The sequence below is a fragment of the Carcharhinus amblyrhynchos genome, chromosome 9, assembly GCF_965287045.1.
Source record: "Carcharhinus amblyrhynchos chromosome 9, sCarAmb.v2.hapA, whole genome shotgun sequence".
In the NCBI taxonomy this organism is placed as follows: Eukaryota; Metazoa; Chordata; class Chondrichthyes; order Carcharhiniformes; family Carcharhinidae; genus Carcharhinus; species Carcharhinus amblyrhynchos.
Window position 1 is genome coordinate 3,877,059 of NC_137332.1, and position 18,009 is coordinate 3,895,067.

The following is an 18,009-nucleotide window of genomic DNA, read 5'->3' on the forward strand; positions in this document are numbered from 1 at the left end:
GGTAGATGTCTCTGCAAAGATCTCTTTGCCCCTACCTGATCTGCAGATGGGCAGATCTGACGGTCCATTCACAGGATCGGTATGTGGCTTGAATGTGAAAACTGCCAAGGCAATTATCCAGCTTCCAAATGAGTTCACAACATCGAGAGCTTCCAAGTGAGGCGTGTTGTTCTGCTTCAGCGCAACAACGATTAAGATGTTAGTTTTAATTGACATGCAGTTGCATGGCAGATGTTGCTGACTCTTGCCCTGTGTGTTTAACTTGTCATTTATTTTCAGAATGCCAAAGCTAGAGATTTCTGGGCAGCAGAATGAAATTAAACAGGTTATCACTGCCCTCTTATTAACATCTTCAAAACTGTTCATGGGATATGGGTGTCGCTGGTGAGGCCAACATTTATTGCCCATCCCTGTGGGCACCTAAGAGTCAACCACATTGCTGTGGCTCTGGAGTCACATGTAGGCCAGACTGGGTAAAGATGGCAGATTTCCTTCCCTAAATGGCATTCGTGACCCAGGTGGATTTTTTATGACAATCGCCATCATTCATTATTGAATTCAAATGTCAATATCTACCATGGTGGGAATAGAATCTGGATCCCCAGGACATTACCGAGGGTCGCTCGATCACTAGTCCAGTGACAGTACCAATACACCACTGCCTCCCCTTAATTCCCACATGCAACTATTCAAATATAGATATGTGAGTTGTCAGAATCCCAGTTGGTGTTGCAATTGGACAGGAAGCTCCCAGAATGGAATCCTGGCTCAAAAGTCTGTAACTTTTAGTTTAGGAAATGGAGGATCAGAGACACGGTTCGGCCAATTACCTTCTAACAACAAGAAAAAACATTGATTAAACATGGAAAATTTGACTCTAGGACACCATCATTCCTGTTTTCTTCACAAATGTAAAGAGATTTTAAGGATAATACAGGTTACACAATATCTTGCACTATAATGTTCTCACAGTCCCTATAACCCACCAGGTTAATTGTAATTAGATAACATCTCACTCTGAAACCCAGTGACAGATGCCACTTAATTAATCCTGCATAGATTATTCCTCAAATTCCACCCCCCCCCAAAAATGCCACATGAGTGATTCCAAATTCCATGAAGGAAAACACACTTTAAAATTTTCTTTCACACAATCCTTTTCCTCAGCTGTTTCAGCAAGGATCCACCTCCAGGTTTTCCAACTCCCCATTCAGCTATTCCATTAGCTGAATTGTCACATGCATCCAAACCTCTGCACAAACCTCAGGTGCTCAGTCCTCAACAGAATCCTATCATCAGGGTTATGGAGCCCAGGTGGGTGGAGTGGACAATGAATGGAGGGGCTGGAGGCCTTCTTTTCCTATGTTGTAAACTCTGTGTAACTATATTTCACCATTGAAATAGTCTTGTTTACATTTGTGTGCAATGGATTGTTGTGTTCCAGGGAAGACCAGGTCGGAAAGGTTATCCGGGGCTGCTTGGACCTGAAGGTGTTAAGGTAATCCATCATTGTAAAAAACTTCTTTGCACACATACACACACACTCACGCATAGACTCTCACGCCTATCCACTGCTGGAAAGAATTATTTCTTCTAAACTCAGTAAAGAGAAGTTTATATTACTAATAATAAACATTTTGTCTCCTTATTCTGCTCACACAGGGGGAGCTCGGAGACTTGGGAAACACTGGGAAGATTGGAGAACCGGTAGGTTTGATTCTTCTCCAAATTCAGCTGATTGTGAAGAGGTGAGAAAGGTTCAGCACGAGAATCGCAATTAGATCCAGCTCTGGAATTACGTTTTGAATATGATATTGTACATTGCCAGTTCTTTCACTGAATCTCTCAGACACATGGGGATCTGTGCATCTGGAAATACCAGATATACATCTCAAGTGATCCCAGTGAGAGTGTAATGAGCTGTCTGGATATATTACTATGTCCATACACACAGGAGGATACACACGAGGCCAATTGACAGTTACATTTATTTATATTGCAGAGAGACATGCTGCTGAAGTTTTTCATCTTGCACTCATCAGGACAAACACAAGAATGCCAAATGATGGCAACAATGTATACTGCAGGCGAAGAGGGGACTGATTGGTTGGGAGGTCGACTCTGATTGGCCAAGGCGTTGCCATGGAGAAAGTGACAGATGTGTATTAGTGTAGCTGTTGGCACTCTCAGCATGTGCTCTCAGCAGTTGCTGAATCGTACCTAACAGTGGGTTATGAGGTGGCTGTGCATTTTCCGCTAACAGGACACTGCTGTTTGAAGCGATGTCCGCAGACCACATAACAGAGCAACTCAGTGTCTGAGTTTCAGTGTCGGTGTAATGTCGGGTACTTAGACCGTACATCCCAATGATTGGCTGATCAGATCAAACACATTTCATTGGTTCTTTGTAATAGGCCAGATACAAACTATACTCAACCAGACCCAGCTCGCCAAACATAGAACATAGAACACTACAGCACAAACAGGCCCTTCGGCCCACAAGTTGCGCTGATCATATCCATACCTACCAGGCCTATCTGTAACCCTCAATCCCATTAAATCCCATGTACTCATCCAGAAGCCTCTTAGAAGACCCCAGCGAGTTCGCCTCTACCACCACCGATGGCAGCCGATTCCACTCACTCACCACCCTCTGAGTGAAAAACTTACCCCTGACATCTCCTCTGTACCTGCTCCCCAGCACCTTAAACCTGTGTCCTCTCGTAGCGACCATTCCAGCCCTGGGACACAGCCTCCGAGAATCCACCCTATCTATTCCTCTCAACATTTTATAAACCTCTATCAGGTCACCTCTCAACCTTCGCCTCTCCAGGGAGAAGAGACCCAGCTCCCTCAACCTATCAAAACACAATATGTGCTGTTAGATGTGATTCAGGCAGCACTTGCTGAACATTGCTGAGTGTGATAATAGCGACACAGACCAAGATCATCAGTCAAACTCGGAACAAAGCTCACTTACACTTAGAATCATACAGTGGAGGAGAGGCCCTTCAGCCCATCGTGTCTGCACCAACACAAGAGAAACACCAGATCCCACCTAATCCCATTCACCAGGACGTGACCCTTAGCCTTAAATGCTGTGATGCGCCAAGTGCTTGTCCAGGTCATTTTTGAAGGATGTGAGGCATCCTGCCTCCATCACCCTCCCAGGCAGCGCATTCCAGACCAGAGGATTTTCCTCTTTTAAAAGCCCTCCAGCTGCCAGTCTGACATCTCTTGTCTTGGTACCACTGAGAGAGCCTTTCAACGTAGCAAAGAGCAAAGAACAACACAGCACGGGAAACAGGCCCTTCGGCCTAACAAGCCTGCGCCGCCATTTTAACATTGGGAGTGCCCTCCTCTACCCATGACTTTTGTCTACGCCTATTGGGGAAGATTGAGGGGAGACTAATTTAGGGACAATTTGTTACACCAATCAGCCTAAGAGCACGTTTTTTGGGATGTGGGAGGAAACCGGAGCACTCGGAGAAAACCCACGCAGTCATGGGGAGAATGCGCAAACTCCCGCAGACACCGGCCCAAATCCATGTATCTGCACAGCAAACAGTGATAGTCACTGAGCTGTCGTGGTGCCCATCAGATGGTCCAGTTTAAGCGTACACTAACGATGTGAAGCACAAGGCAACTCTCGAAGCAACATCCAAGAGCAGCCCTCGCACGACCCACCGCGTGTATGCCCCTTGTTGGCCAACAAGGTGGACTGAATCACCTGGGAAGTAAAAGAAAAGACATCAATAAACATGCAAAACTTAGACAGACATTTACAGAATCCCCAGAAGCGCAGAAATAAAGCAAGTGAGCCATGAAATATTTTGGAAGGTCCGTACGAATCAATTGATTCCCAGGGACGTCCCAAAGCTCTTGATCTTTATTCAGAAAAGCCTCCTGTATCCCTCCATCTCTAGTCTGCTCATGTGCCTGTCTAAGTAAGCCTTAAACAACCTCAGTGTGCCTGCCTCCAACACCCTACTTGGCAGTGCATTCCAGGCCCCCACTGCCCTCTGTGTGAAAAACCTCCCGCTGACATCCCAGTTATACCTCGCCCCCCCCCACCCTAAGCCCGTGGCCCCTTGTAGCTTTCAAATTAGTTGACAGTGTGTTGTGGCATTGTCTTCTCCGTAGTGTCAGCTTGTGGCTGTGCTGAGGGAAGTTGAGTGAAAGTCATTTTTGCCCAAACTGCACCTTTAATCTCTTTATTCTTTCACGTGGGCACAGTTGGCAAGGCTGGCATTTATTACCCATCCTCAATTGCCCTTGAACTGAGTGGCTTGCTGTGCCATTTCAGAGGGACAGATAAGAGAGAACCACGTGGCTGTGGGTCTGGAGTCACATGTAGACCAGACCAGGTAAGGACAGCAGATTTCCTTTCCTAGAGAGCGTCAGTGAACCAGATGGGTTTTTACAACAATTGATGGTGACGGGGGCAAGATCCCTGTGAGTAGATTTATATTCCAGATTTATGAGTTGAATTTAAATGAACATTTATTAGTATCACAAGTAGACTTACTGCAATGAAGTTACTGTGAAAATCTCCGAATCGTCACACTCCAGCGCCTGTTCGGGTACACTGAGGGAAAATTTAGCACGGCCAATGCACCCTAACCAGCACGTCTTTGGGAGGAAACAGGAGGACACGAAGGGAACCCACACAGACATGGGGAGAATGTGCAAACTCCACACAGACAGTGACCCAAGCCGGGAATCGAACCCAGGTCCTTGGCGCTGTGAGGCAGCAGTGCTGACCCACTGTGCCATGGTGCCACTAGTTGCTGCAGTTTGACTTGAGCCTGTGTCCCCAGGGCATCAGCCTGGACCCACTGATCCAGTGACATTGTCACATCTCCCCATTTTAAATGCTGTGTATGTAATCATTCCCAGTCACCTATACCAGGCTTCACTGATGGAGAACTACCCGGTTATCTCCACACTACCTGGGAGTATTGGTATTACTATGAACACCCCTGAGGTCACGGAACAGGGCTATCTGCTTCCATTTCTCTGATCGGCTTAGTTCTGGAGGCAATGGGTTAAAACAGCAATCCTTTCGAGACAATCAGAGAATCCTCAGGAAGTCAGAGAACATGGTTGCTTACGATATACAGGTGTAAAACTCCACATTATGCACAGATCTTTCTAATTACACGGTACAGCGATATACCATCCAGATAGGCTCGCACATTATAAAAGGGTTTTACTGAAGTCTTTTGTAGACTTAACTTATAATAAGAAACTTACACACAGAATATGGTTTTAGTTTGTGTTTCATTTGGCAAACCGTGAGTAATATTTCCTAAAACGTATTACAATTGGGTTCGAGCGGTGGCCTTTCGCCTCTTCATCTTGATTTGATTGGAACCCGGAGCAATCAGACGTCTTTCTGATGACGAAGCCACTCGCTGCCTCAATCCAGTTGAGCGAATCTGCAGCATAAATACGTCCAGGATCTCCTCGTCCTGTCTGACGAGGCTGAACTCAGAGCTGCTGCCAGAACTTTCAGTTTCAGATTTTCCTTACACAGGTCTGGAAGTGCCCCGTGCTAACTCTGTCCACCAGAAACTTGGTTATTCTTCAGGGGGGTTTGATGGTTTGCCACCACCCTGGCGCAGTGGCGGACCGGTTAGCACTGCTGCCTCACAGCGCCAGGGACCCGGGTTGGGTTCCCAGCTTGGGTCGCTGTCTGTGTGGAGTCTGCACATCCTCCCCGTGGGTTTCCTCCGGGTGCTCCGGTTTCCTCCCGCACTCCAAAGATGTGTGGATTAGGAGGACTGGCCGTGCTAAGTTGCCCCTTAGTATCAGGGGGACTAGCTAGAGTAAATACATGGGGTTATAGGGATAGGGTGGGATTGTTGCCAGTGCAGACTCGATGGGTCCAATGGCCTCCTTCTGCACTGTGGGCTTCTAAGATGCACCACATCCCTCCCACCATGCTATCAAGGGACTGAATGGCCTCCTCCTGTTCCCTTATACATGAACACGATCAGACTAATTTCCATGAGGTGTAACGTTTGCTGTCTTTGTCTCTCTGCAGGGTCCTGTTGGCTTGCCAGGGCCACGAGGTGCCAGTGGAATACTTGGTGAAAAGGTAAAAGCCACGTTCCAATAATCGCCTTACAATTTCTCCCGGGAAAAAAAATCAGTTGTTTTTTTGCCAGCAGTTTGAGGTGTTTCCCCCCCCGTTCCTGAAAGCCCAACCAATCCTGGGCTGGGGTTTGTGATACAGCAGGCTGGGCTTTCCAGTAACCCGGCACCCGATGATATCTGTTGTGTCACCCTCACAACATCCAGCTGTAAATGTCTGTACCCATTGAGAGTGAGCGGTGAACATCACCGCGACAGGACACACAGTCTGTCTCCTTAACCGATCAGACCTGGAGAATAACAGTACGAGGATGGAGAGGGCAGTGGGGGGGGTGACTTCAGTGGCACAAAGTGGATACAGAAAGCAAAACACAAAGATGTGATTGAGACAGAAAAGCAACGTAAGAAAAATGATTACATTTTAAAATTTGACACATTTTAAATCGCCAAAATGTTGCCCGATTTCAAGAAGAAATGAGATATCGCTCTTGGGGCAAAAGGGATGAGGGACCTGGGAGGAAGGGGAGATCAGGATATTGAATTCGATGATCAGCTATGATCAAGATGAATGATAGAGAAGGCTCGAAGGGCCAAATGGCCTCCTCCTGCTTATAGTTTCTACATTTCCATTATCGGAAATCTACCGCCCTGCCCACCACGGAATTGGACCGGGCGAGGGGTGGACAATGGAAATCTCCGCTGACCTGTGGCCAGGGTTTCCAGTCTCGCTCGATCGAGGCTGGAAAGTCGCGTCCAATGTTTCTATCGGTCAGCTGTCCAGTTAATTGGGGGGGGGAAACAGCCTCAGAGACTGACCCTTACAGTGAGGACTATATGGTTCTCAATCTTTCAACAGATTGGACAATCTTTCTGACCCTCAACACTAAGAAGCTGTCCAAAACCGATCCTTTCCTGTTCCTCGTGGATGGCCCTGCCGTAGTGCTGGGTGATACTTCCCCAGAAAGATTCAATATCAGGTTCCTCCTGTTCACTCTCTGGAAACTTTACACCACAACAAAAGCAATGCTTCAGCTAATCTAACAAACCCAGGGATTGGATCGGACTGTGCGAAGCATTTCTCCAAAGAATCAGCGTCATTTCTGGGCGACTGTTTCATTTGGCTGTTGTGCAGAACGTGAAGTTCATTTTGAAATGTCCTTTCTCAGCTTTGCCTCGGCAGGAGTTGGGAACAAACATTGGATTTCCGACCACTGAATGATCCATGCTACAAAGCAACAGTGTCAGCTGTAACTTTCTCCCCACTCTGCAGAGTGTTCAGGTCCCACTGTCAGAGGGTCAGTGCTGAGGGAGTGCCGCACTGTCAGAGGGTCAGTGCTGAGGGAGTGTCACACTGTCAGAGGGTCAGTACTGAGGGAGTGCCGCACTGTCAGAGGGTCAGTGCTGAGGGAGTGCCGCACTGTCAGAGGGTCAGTGCTGAGTGGGTGCCGCACTGTCAGAGGGTCAGTGCTGAGTGGGTGCCACACTGTCAGAGGGTCAGTACTGAGAGATAGGGAGGGGGTGTAGGGGCTGGAGAAGGTTACAGAGATAGGGAGGAGGTGTAGGGGCTGGAGAAGCTTACAGAGATAGAGAGGAGGTGTAGGGGCTGGAGAAGGTTACAGAGATAGGGAGGAGGTGTAGGGGCTGGAGAAGGTTACAGAGATAGGGAGGAGGTGTAGGGGCTGGAGAAGGTTACAGAGATAGGGAGGAGGTGTAGGGGCTGGAGAAGGTTACAGAGATAGGGAGGAGTGTAGGGACTGGAGAAAGTTACAGAGATAGGGAGGAGGTGTAGGGGCTGGAGAAGGTTACAGAGATAGGGAGAGCTAAAGCTATGAGAATTTTAATTTTGAGATATTTCTGAACTGGGAGCCAAGTAGGTCAGAAAGTGCAGGAGCTGGTGAGTAAAGCGGATTTGGCACAAGTTAAAACATGGGCAGTTGAGTTTTAAATTCTTGCAGTGTTGCGGTAAATCCACAGGGATTTGGTTTGGAGATGGAAATATGCCATGTGTCTGAATGATTCAAATTCTCAGCAGTTGCTGTATCTCTGGCAGATGTTTGATACTCAGTCTGTCTAAAGGGGAAAGGGTTACCTCAGTGTGGGGACACATCTGTACACAGTGTCAGTGTGAAACGTGTATGCTTCGCGGAGTAATTCTGATCATCAAAGGCATAAAGACACAGGACAAACTGAGATCATGTTTGTGTTAAAAATATAACTTGCATTTATATCGCATCTTCTACAGAATGTCCCAAAGTGCCTTGCGGCCGACAAAGTCATCCTTTTGAAATGTAGTAATGTCGAAAACGTGGCGACCAGTTTGTGCAGAGTTTATTTTTTAATCTGATCCAAATTGCAAAATGCGTTCTAACGATAAAGAAGCTTTGCTCCAACCGGAATTCACACGGCATTGGCGAGACCACATCTGGAACGCTGTGTCCACTTTGTGTCTCCTTATCTTCTGGAGAACATTCTTTCCCCACAACTCTGAGCTCCAAAATGTTAACTCTGTCTCTCTCTGCACAATCACTGCCGAACCTGCTGAGTTTATCCAGAACTTTCCGTTTTTATTTGTTCTAGAGGAACTGCGCCAGAGATTCATCAGATTATTCCTGGGATGACTGGGTCGTCTCATAGGAGGCAGTTGAATAAATAAAGCCTATAATTCCCTGTAAGAAGTCTCACAACAGCAGATTAAAGTCCAGCAGGTTTACTTGGTATCACGAGCTTTTGGAACCTCGTTCCTTCCTCGGGTGAGTGGGAGTTGGATTCACAAACGGGACATATATAGATACAAACCCAATTAGAAGATAACTGGAGTGCGAGTCTTATAGTTGAGTCTGTGTCTGTATATGTCTGTTTGTGAACCCAACTCTCCACTCACCTGAGGAAGGAGCAGCGCTCCGAAAGCTCGTGATCCAAATAAACCGGTTGGACTTTAACCTGGTGTTGTGAGATTTCTTACTGTGTCCCACCCTGGTTCAACACTAGCAGCTCCACGTTATAACTCCCTGGTGCTTAGAAGACTGAGAGGTGACCTCTGTCAAACCAATGAGGAGGTGATTCTGCCATTCCGCTGTGCTGCTTTTGTAACGCAGAGGGGGGGGGGCTGTTTCTCAGGCTCCACATTGGGTGCTGCGGCCTCCGGGCATCTCCAACAGACAGATTTCCAGCGCCTTCAGCTTCGCACCAGAAACTGGCGCAGAACGGCACTATATATGCAAATTCCAATTATCATATATTTTAAATATCATTAGCAATGGCCTGGGACAAACTGTGCTTGCAGGCATCTCCACGTGTGGGGAGCTGGGGACCCAACCCTGCTGGAGTGAAACGGGACCATTAAGGCCCCCCCCCCCCCCCCCAGAGGATTGGGGGTTGGGGGGTGTGCCCTGGCTTTGCCATCATGGCAGTGCCAGCCTGGTTCCCTGGCACTGCCCTGGGGGAAAAGTGCCAATGGACAGGGGGATCCTGGCACTGCCCACCAGGCATCGGGCACTGCAAAGGTGTGGGGCCAGTTGGGGCAGGGCCTCTGGGCATGATCAGTGGGGGTGAAGGGGTCCCACTGCCACTCTGTATGGGGCTGGCCATTGGGACTGGGGAAGTGCCAAGGGGAATGGGGAGGTGTGGGAGGATTAGTCTGCTGAGGGGAATCAGGACTGCCAGTGGGGGAGGAATCTCGGGGAGTGGGATTGGGAGATCGGGACTGCGAGGGGGGGGGGGGGAGGTGGGGTGGGGGTCGAGCCTGGGCTTGGTATGTTTGGGGTGCCAGTGATTCAGCCATGGGGGGATGGGGGTGGGGGGGGGGGGGGGTGGGCATGGGAGCTTGCGGTTCTGGCCAGTGATCCGGAGGCTAGCAGCGCAGGGTCACTGCGCATGCGCCAATCTCGGCACTAACTGGGCAGCACATGCGCAATGGCCCACTCAGTCCTATGCTGCCGGCCTTTCCAGCGGGAATAGGCTCTGCTCCTTGATTTTCAGTGTGAATCATGGAAGTTTGCAGTGCACAGAGTGTGGGAGATTCTTCTCTGAACACCCACCAATAAAATCAACAGGGTTTACTCCATTCTTACGCAAATTCGACACTTTCTTTGGGAGAATCGCACCCCCCCATAAGGGGGTTGATAGGGTTGAGGCTGCTACCCCTCACTGGGAAATCTCGGAGACAGGGTCACAATCTCGGAATCCAGGGTGGGGCTGAGAGGAGGAGATATTTATTCACTCAGAGGGTGATGAGTATTTCTTTACCCCAGGGGCTGTATGAGTTCTTAATGATTGTGTATAATTCCAGACAGGAATCAATGGGAATTTGGTTACTAAGGAGTTGAGAGATACGGGTTGGTACTAGAGGGTGGAGTTCCTGTCGAAGATCAACCATGATCTTGTTGAGTGGTAGAGAAGATTCAAATTGGCCAAATAGCCTGTAGAATCATAGAATCCTTACAGTACAGAAGGAGGCCATTTGGCCCATTGAGTCTGCACTGACCACAATCCGACCCAGGCCTTATTCCCATAGCACCACATATTTACCCTGCTAATCCCCCTGACAGTGAGGGGCAATTTAGCATGGCCAATGCACCTAATCAGCACATCTTTGGACTGCGGGAGGAAACTGGAGAACCCGGAAGAAACCGATGCAGACACAGGGAGAACGTGTAGACTCCACACAGACAGTGACCCATGCCGGGAATCGAACCCAGGTCCCTGGCGCTGTGAGGCAGCAATGCTAACCACTGTGCCACGGTGCCATTCCAGCTCCTATTTCTTATGCTGCTGTGTTTGGTTGTTGCGATGGTTTTGGAACGGGGAGGTTGGCAGTTCCTGCAGTGATTGTTTGGCAGTCTGATTGTGAAGGAAACCACTGTTTCACACTGTGATGTTTGTTTTTGAATTCAGGGCGATCGCGGCGATCCGGGTCCTCTGGGACCTCCTGGTGAAAAAGGCGCCACGGTAAGCAGCAAGTCCAATTTCTCTTACTCCAAGATCATCAGCTTCCTTCATATTAAATCCAGGTTTGATTCCAATCATTCATGTTAACTTTCCATTCCCACATCCTTTGTTGGTGAGGCTGTTTAAGGATTCCAGAACCTTGGCAACTAGATAGAGTTAAATCATACAACAACTGAAAGAGGCCATTTGGCCCATTAAGTTTGTTCTGGATTCCTGCAAGAGTTATTGACCTAACCACACTCCCCTCCCTTTCCCCACAGCCTTACAGATTTAAAACACAGTTCTGCCTTGATCTAATGGGATGGCAGAACTAAAGGGGCTGAATGGCCTCCTTCTGTTCCAATGTTCCATTGTCCTTTCCAATTCTCATCATGGTGTCTCAAGGGTCAGAGTTGATCCATTGTGTGGTGGGAGCAATGGTAAGGGTTGGGGGTGGTGGGGAGGGGAGAGGACATTGGGAATAGGGGTGTGCCCCCCTGATTCCAGCAAAGGTGGGGGGCGTTGGGTCGCCCTGATTTCTGCGTGGTGTGGGAGGGAGGTGACCCAGCCATTCAAGGGAGGTTTGGTCCCTGTGTCTGAGGGTTGGAGATGTCTCCTTTGTTTGCTGGGGGTCTGGATGTTTTTGGGGTCCTTTTCCAAAAACACACCCCCTGTTTCTTTGTGACAGAGTGTGGAGTGTTCACATAGGCCTGGGCCATTTGGAATGAATGGCCTTTTCCTGTGCTATAATTTCTCTAGCTCTGTGTTGACATTATGAGGATATCGATTGCGATTACTGGAACACTGTGACTGCGATCGAGGCTCTGCAGTGAGGGGTTTGCTATAAGTGTATCAAACAGTCTCTATATTCAAATCTAGTGTCGATTTGAGATTTCTATAATTGTGGAAAAGACGCTTAATGCAGGGCATTTATCTAAGAGAAAATGACCATCTAAATTAGGATGTGTTATTAGTGCCAAATAATGGTTCAAAAAGCCTTAACGTTAAGGAACTAATGGGGAAATGGAAAGATTGCAAGGTGAAGGTGTGTGAGCCTAGATTCAGTCTAAATATGATGCTCTTTCAAAGAGCTAGTCCAGACACAATGGGCTGAATAGCCTCCTTCTGTGCTGCACATTTCTCTGATTCTAAGGCAGATAGTAAGAAATCGTGGGCAAGAGGTTGTATAAAGACGGGTGGCACAGTGGTTAGCACTGCTGCCTCACAGCGCCAGAGACCTGGGTTCGATTCCAGCCCTGGGTGACTATGTGGAGTTTGCACATTCTCCCCGTGTCTGCATGGGTTTCCTCGGGGTGCTCCGGTTTCCTCCCACGGTCCAAAGATGTGCAGATTAGGTTGATTGGGCATTCTATGGTTCTATGGTTAAATTGACCCTTAGGGTCAGGGGGACTCAGGAGATAAATATGTGGGGTTACGGAGATAGGGTGGGATTGTTGTCAGTGCAGGCTCGATGGGCCAAATGGCATCCTTCTGCACTCTTGATCCTATGGTTCTTTGTCTGATTTTAACGCAATGAGGTTATAAAATAGAGAAAGAGACAAATGCTCTTCAAGGCTGTTCGATGCCTTACATCGCGAATGAATGAGATTTGCTGATTTGAAATTCTCTTTCAGTCCTTTATGAATTGATAGGAGGTGGCACAACTGACTTCAAAGCCCTTACTTTAGAACATAAGAATACAGCTTTGGCACCTCGAGCCTCTTTATCCCTGAACAACACCACTAAATCACATTACAGAGCAGTAAGAGGCCATTTGGCTCAAAGCCTACCCCACTGGGGTAGAGAATTCCAAACACACACAACTTTCTAGTGAAGAAATTTCTCCTCATCCCTGTTGGAAATGGCTGTCCCACTACCCAAACACCACGACCACGGGCTCCAAACCCTCTTGCCAGGGGAAACCCACTCTCAGCTCCCATCCTCAGGGGGAGGCGGTGGTGGAGTGGCAGGTGGGCCTGGGTTAGGTACTCTTTCAGAGAGTCGGTGCAGTCTCAATGGGCTGAGTGGCCTCCTTCTGCATTGCAGGGGATTCTGTTGATGGATAGTCCTTGTCTGAATCCCCAAACCCATCTTATTGCAGGCATCAGCTGTAGGGAAGGTTGTAACCAATCGTTCTGTGAGGTTTTGAAAGTTGTGGAGAGTCCGATTTCTTGTCTTAATTGCTGTGATGGAGGAACACAGCTTGTTCCACTTTACTACAATCATAGCTCACGCAACTAATTAGTTTCACGTGAATTTTCCAATTACTGGGCTTTAGGGGAAAGATTGGAGAAAATGCAAAGCAGACTTCATGGTTTGGATAAGGGATTTCAATTTACACGTTTCTGTTTTGAAAATGTGGATCACACAAACCAACTGGGAAAAGCAAAGGAACTGTTCGCTATGAAAATGTTACAGCTCTGAAAGTATACAGAGCAATAACAGCCCCTGTACCGAAGACACATTGCCGACTGCAGCAAAAAAGCTCTATGATTCAGTGTTTATACATTGTACAAGAGGAGTTCAGATGTATCTGTATATATTTAGAAAAGGATAATGGATGTTTAATTGTGTAAATCTACAGTTTTAATCAGTGGAAGTGAGGGGACTTTTCTATCAAAGCACCAACACTGGTGCAAATGGCCTCCTTGTGTACTGTACAATTCTCTGGTTAAACCATATCATTCTTACAATAATGGTGGAGCTGATATTTATTTGTTATATTTATTGCCCATCTCTCATTGCCCCTTATGCAACTGAGGAGATGGAGAGGCTATCTCAGTGGGCTGTTAAGATCCACCACCATGCAGTGAGCCCCAGGACTGAGATAACTGACCTCCAGCAAGCGCTTCTCCTTTGCACCAGGGAGGGGGTCTCCCTGGTGCAAAGGAGACCCCCTCCCCCAGCCCAGATTCCCATTGGCTCCAGTTTTGCTGCGGCTCCTTGATGCCATACTTGGTCAGAGGCTGCAGTGACGTTAGGAGCTGGTCACTCTCACCTCATCTCTGAACTTTGGCTCATTTGTCCACCGTTGAATCAAGGTCAGGATTTGAGTGGCTCTGGCGGCACTGAGTGTCACTGAGCAGGTTATTGCTGAGCAGGCGCTGCTTTGATAGCACAACTGGTGACTCCTTCCATCACTTTACTGATGATCGAGAGTAGACGAATGGGGTGGTAATTGGTCGGGTTGGATGTGTCCTGTTTCTTGTGTAGAGGACATACCTGGGCAATTTTCCACATTGTCGGATAGATGGCGGAGTTGTAACTGTACTGGAAGAGCTTGGCTAGGGCAAGTTCTGGAGCACAAGTCTTCATTACTATTGCTGGAATATATTCAGAACCCATTGCCTTTGCAGTATCCAGTGTCCCCGTCATTTCTTGATATCATGTGGAATGAATCAAAGTGGCTGAAGGCTGGCATCTGTAATTTTGGGAACCTCAAAGCGAAGCCGAGATGGGTCATCCACTCGACACTTCTGGCTGGGAATGGTAGTAAATGCTTTGGCTTTTGCCGAGCATTCATAATGAATGTACGCTGAGAGCCCAGAAATCCATTATTCTGTTAAATCAGCTGAACCCTCTCGTATCCTGTCAATCAGGGAGATATCAGTGCCAGGTGGACAGAACAGTCCATCCCCCTGTCCCCCACCCACTAAAATTCCCATGGAGGGTAAAGAATCCCCCTCGACGTGGGAACACGGGTCCGGGAAAAGAGCCGGTGAGAGTGGGACGAATTCCAAAGGGAGGAGTAGCCACTCTGATTCCTGGGTAAGATGCTCTGTCGGAGAGTCGGTGCAGACCAGATGGGCCAAATGGCTGTAAGGGTAAGAAAATGCACGGAAGCTGAGTGGTTGGGAGCTGCCAACAGCAATTAAATCCACAAGGAATGTCCAGCCACACAACGTGTTACTGCAAAGGATGGAATATACGACCGATACTAACTCTTCTGTGTTCACTTTGACAGGGTTATATGGGAGCTCCGGGAATCCCCGGCCCTATAGGACCACAGGGGCTGCCAGTGAGTAAATATCTTATAATAATAACGTGAGAAGGTTCTCAAATTGGGCTCATTGTGCAACGTAATTTCATTTTGACCCCGATCTCCCTCCTTGTGTGAAATTGATGGTGCAGCAGACTCGGGGGGGCCGAATGGCCCACTCCTGCTCCTGTCTCTCATGTTCATGTATCCTGAGTGAGAGAATGGAGTTGCCTCTCAATCAGGGGTTGAATATTTTGTACCGTGTTTGTTTGAACAGTAACCGAGTTGCTTGGGTAGAGATGGCCCACTCAATGCTCTCTGGACTCTTGCTGTGCAGAATCAATAGAACAGTCCGTCTGAAAGTTGTTCACCCAACTTAGTGTTTGCAATTCTGGGTCCTTGAGCCTTACCAATGGCTCACTCGATAAAGGCCCAGTATCTGGAGGCACTTTTCATCCTTTGAGGAGTCAGGGCAGCTGTACAGAAGTAGCTGTTGGATGTTCCTGTGGCCTGGAGCACCCCTTCCCCACTGACCATCTCCCTCTCAGCCCCCACGCTGTAGGTAGGCTCTCTCACTGGTATCTGCAGCTTGTCTGATTCACTGATATCCGACCCATAACAACTTTAATCAGGTAACTGAGATGGGCCTGTTAGAATATAAGCTCCTGCCAAATTGATGGGCCAATCAGGGAACATCTTGCTCTGTAGTGAACCGGGCGTGTCAGTTCCTCTGGGACTCCGAGTGTAGACTGCAAACGGAAAGCACTCTGTACGCTGCTGTCAGACTTGTAAATAAAGGGATTTTGGTGAAGGGACTTCTGCCTCTGAGGACTTATTACACCGACAATAAATTTACTTCAGTCCTCAGGCAGCTGCAGTCCAGAGCACCACCAGAATACAAGAGCAGGGATGTAATTATGAGGCCGCCTAAGGCTCTGGTCAGACCCCATTTGGAGAATTGTGAGCAGTTTTGGACTCCATATCTAAGGAAGGATGTGCTGGCCTTGATCCAGAGGAAGTTCACAAGAATGATCCCTGAAATAAAGAGCTGTATGAGGAACGGTTGAGGACTCTGGGTCTGTACTTGTTGGAGTTTAGAAGGATGAGGGGGGATCTTATTGAAACTTACAGGATACTGTGAGGCCCTGGATAGAGTGGATGTGGAGAGGATGTATCCGCTAGTAGAAAAACTAGAACCAGAGGGCACAACCTCAGGCTAAAGGGATGGTCCTTTAAAACAGAGATGAGGAGGAATTTTTTCAGCCAGAGAGTGGTGAATCTGTGGAACTCTTTGACACAAAAGGCTGTGGAGGCCGGGTCATTGAGTGTCTTTAAGACAGAGGTAGATAGCTTCTTGATTGATAAGGGTGGCACAGTGGGTTAGCACTGCTGTTTCACAGCTCCAGGGACCTGGGTTCGATTCCTGGCTCAGGTCACTGTCTGTGTGGAGTTTGCACATTCTCCTCGTGTCTGTGTGGGTTTCCTCCCACAGTCCAAAGATGTGCAGTTAGGTTGATTGGCCATGCCAAAAAATTGCCCCTTAGTGTCCTGAGATGCTTAGGTTAGAGGGATTAGCAAGTAAAATATGGGGGGGGGGGGTAGGGACCTGGGTGGGATTATTAGTCGGTGCAGACTCGATGGGCCGAAGGGTCTCTTTCTGCACTGTAGGGTTCTATGATTCTATGGGTCAGGGGTTATGGGGAAAAGGCAGGAGAATGGGATGAGAATCAGCCATGATTGAATGCAGAGCAGACTCAATGGGCCAGGTGGCCTAATTCTGCTCCAATGTCTTATGGTTTTATGGTCTTATGGAGGGGCACCAATATCCTGGGTGGGAGGTTTGCTACTGCTGTTCGGGAGGATTTAAACTAGTGTGGTGGGGGGTTACAAACTGAAACAACACAGCAGTAAGTGTAGGGACTGGGAGAAAAAGCAATTAGCATAGTGCAGAGTAAGAGCAGGCAGAGGACAGCCACAGGCTTGGTGGGACTGTAAATCTGGAATGTAGTTGCTTCAATGCAAGAAATATAACAGGTAGGACCGATGAACTGAGAGCCTGGATTGTTGCATGGAATTATGATGTTAATGCAATTACAGAGACACAGTTAAAGGACTGGTAGCTTAGCATTCGGAATAGTCAGTCTCCCAGTCAGAACTAGTTTGCACAGTTAAGCTGCAAGTTATTGGCCTTGCAAGATTTTGTTTCTTTTCACTGTTCCATGCTGGTGGTAAATCAACTCTTTGTTAGCAACGACATTTATAATTATAGATTCGTAATAACTGATCAAATATTGGTATTCAAAGAAAGAATTTATATTTCGATAATCCTTTTCATGATCCCAGGTTGTGATAAAGTGCTTCAAAACCAAGGACGTATTTCTAAAGTTGAAAATTGCTGAAAAGAGACATGTTGCTGAAGTTTTTCTTCATGCACTCAACAGCCACACAAACACAAAAATACCAAATTTCAAACAGTCACAATGATTTATTCCGCAGGAGAAAAGGATGTTGATTGTTGGCAAGTTGGCTCTGATTGGCTATTCCCCAAAACAGCAACCTGATAATGATCAGATAATCTATTTGTCAGTCACATGTGCTGAGGAATGAATATTGTCCAACAGAGCGGGGAGAACCAATCGCCCTCTCCTCACAGTACAACAGAATAGAGAGAATCCATCGCCCTCTCTCGCCACAATACAACAGAGCGGGAAGAACCCACCCCCCTCCCCCGCCCTCTCCACAGTACAAAAGAGCTGGGAGAACCAATCAGCCTCTCCTCACTACAATACAACAGAGTGGGGAGAACCCATCGCCCTCTTTCCCCACAATGCTGCTTAAAGTATTAATTATGAGATCTTTTTAGATTTACCAGAAAGGATAAAGATTTGACATCTCATTGGAAGGTGAAACCTCCAACAGTGCAGCGCTCCTTCAGTACTGCACTTGTCAGAACCCAGTCATGGTATCATTCACTGGTGAAACAGGCTCACAGGGGACACACAGAC

The 18,009-nt window shown here is 47.8% G+C and overlaps 1 protein-coding gene across 1 annotated transcript in view; it reads left to right on the forward strand.

Moving 5' to 3' along the window:
* col24a1 (collagen type XXIV alpha 1) overlaps positions 1–18,009 on the forward strand; it is a 317,299-nt gene that overhangs the window by 199,078 nt on the left and 100,212 nt on the right. The window contains exons 23-27 of the mRNA XM_080195089.1: positions 1,445–1,498; positions 1,663–1,707; positions 6,050–6,103; positions 10,993–11,046; positions 14,990–15,043. Of these exons, the coding sequence (XP_080051215.1) occupies positions 1,445–1,498; positions 1,663–1,707; positions 6,050–6,103; positions 10,993–11,046; positions 14,990–15,043 (261 nt within the window). The remainder of the gene's footprint in view (positions 1–1,444; positions 1,499–1,662; positions 1,708–6,049; positions 6,104–10,992; positions 11,047–14,989; positions 15,044–18,009) is intronic.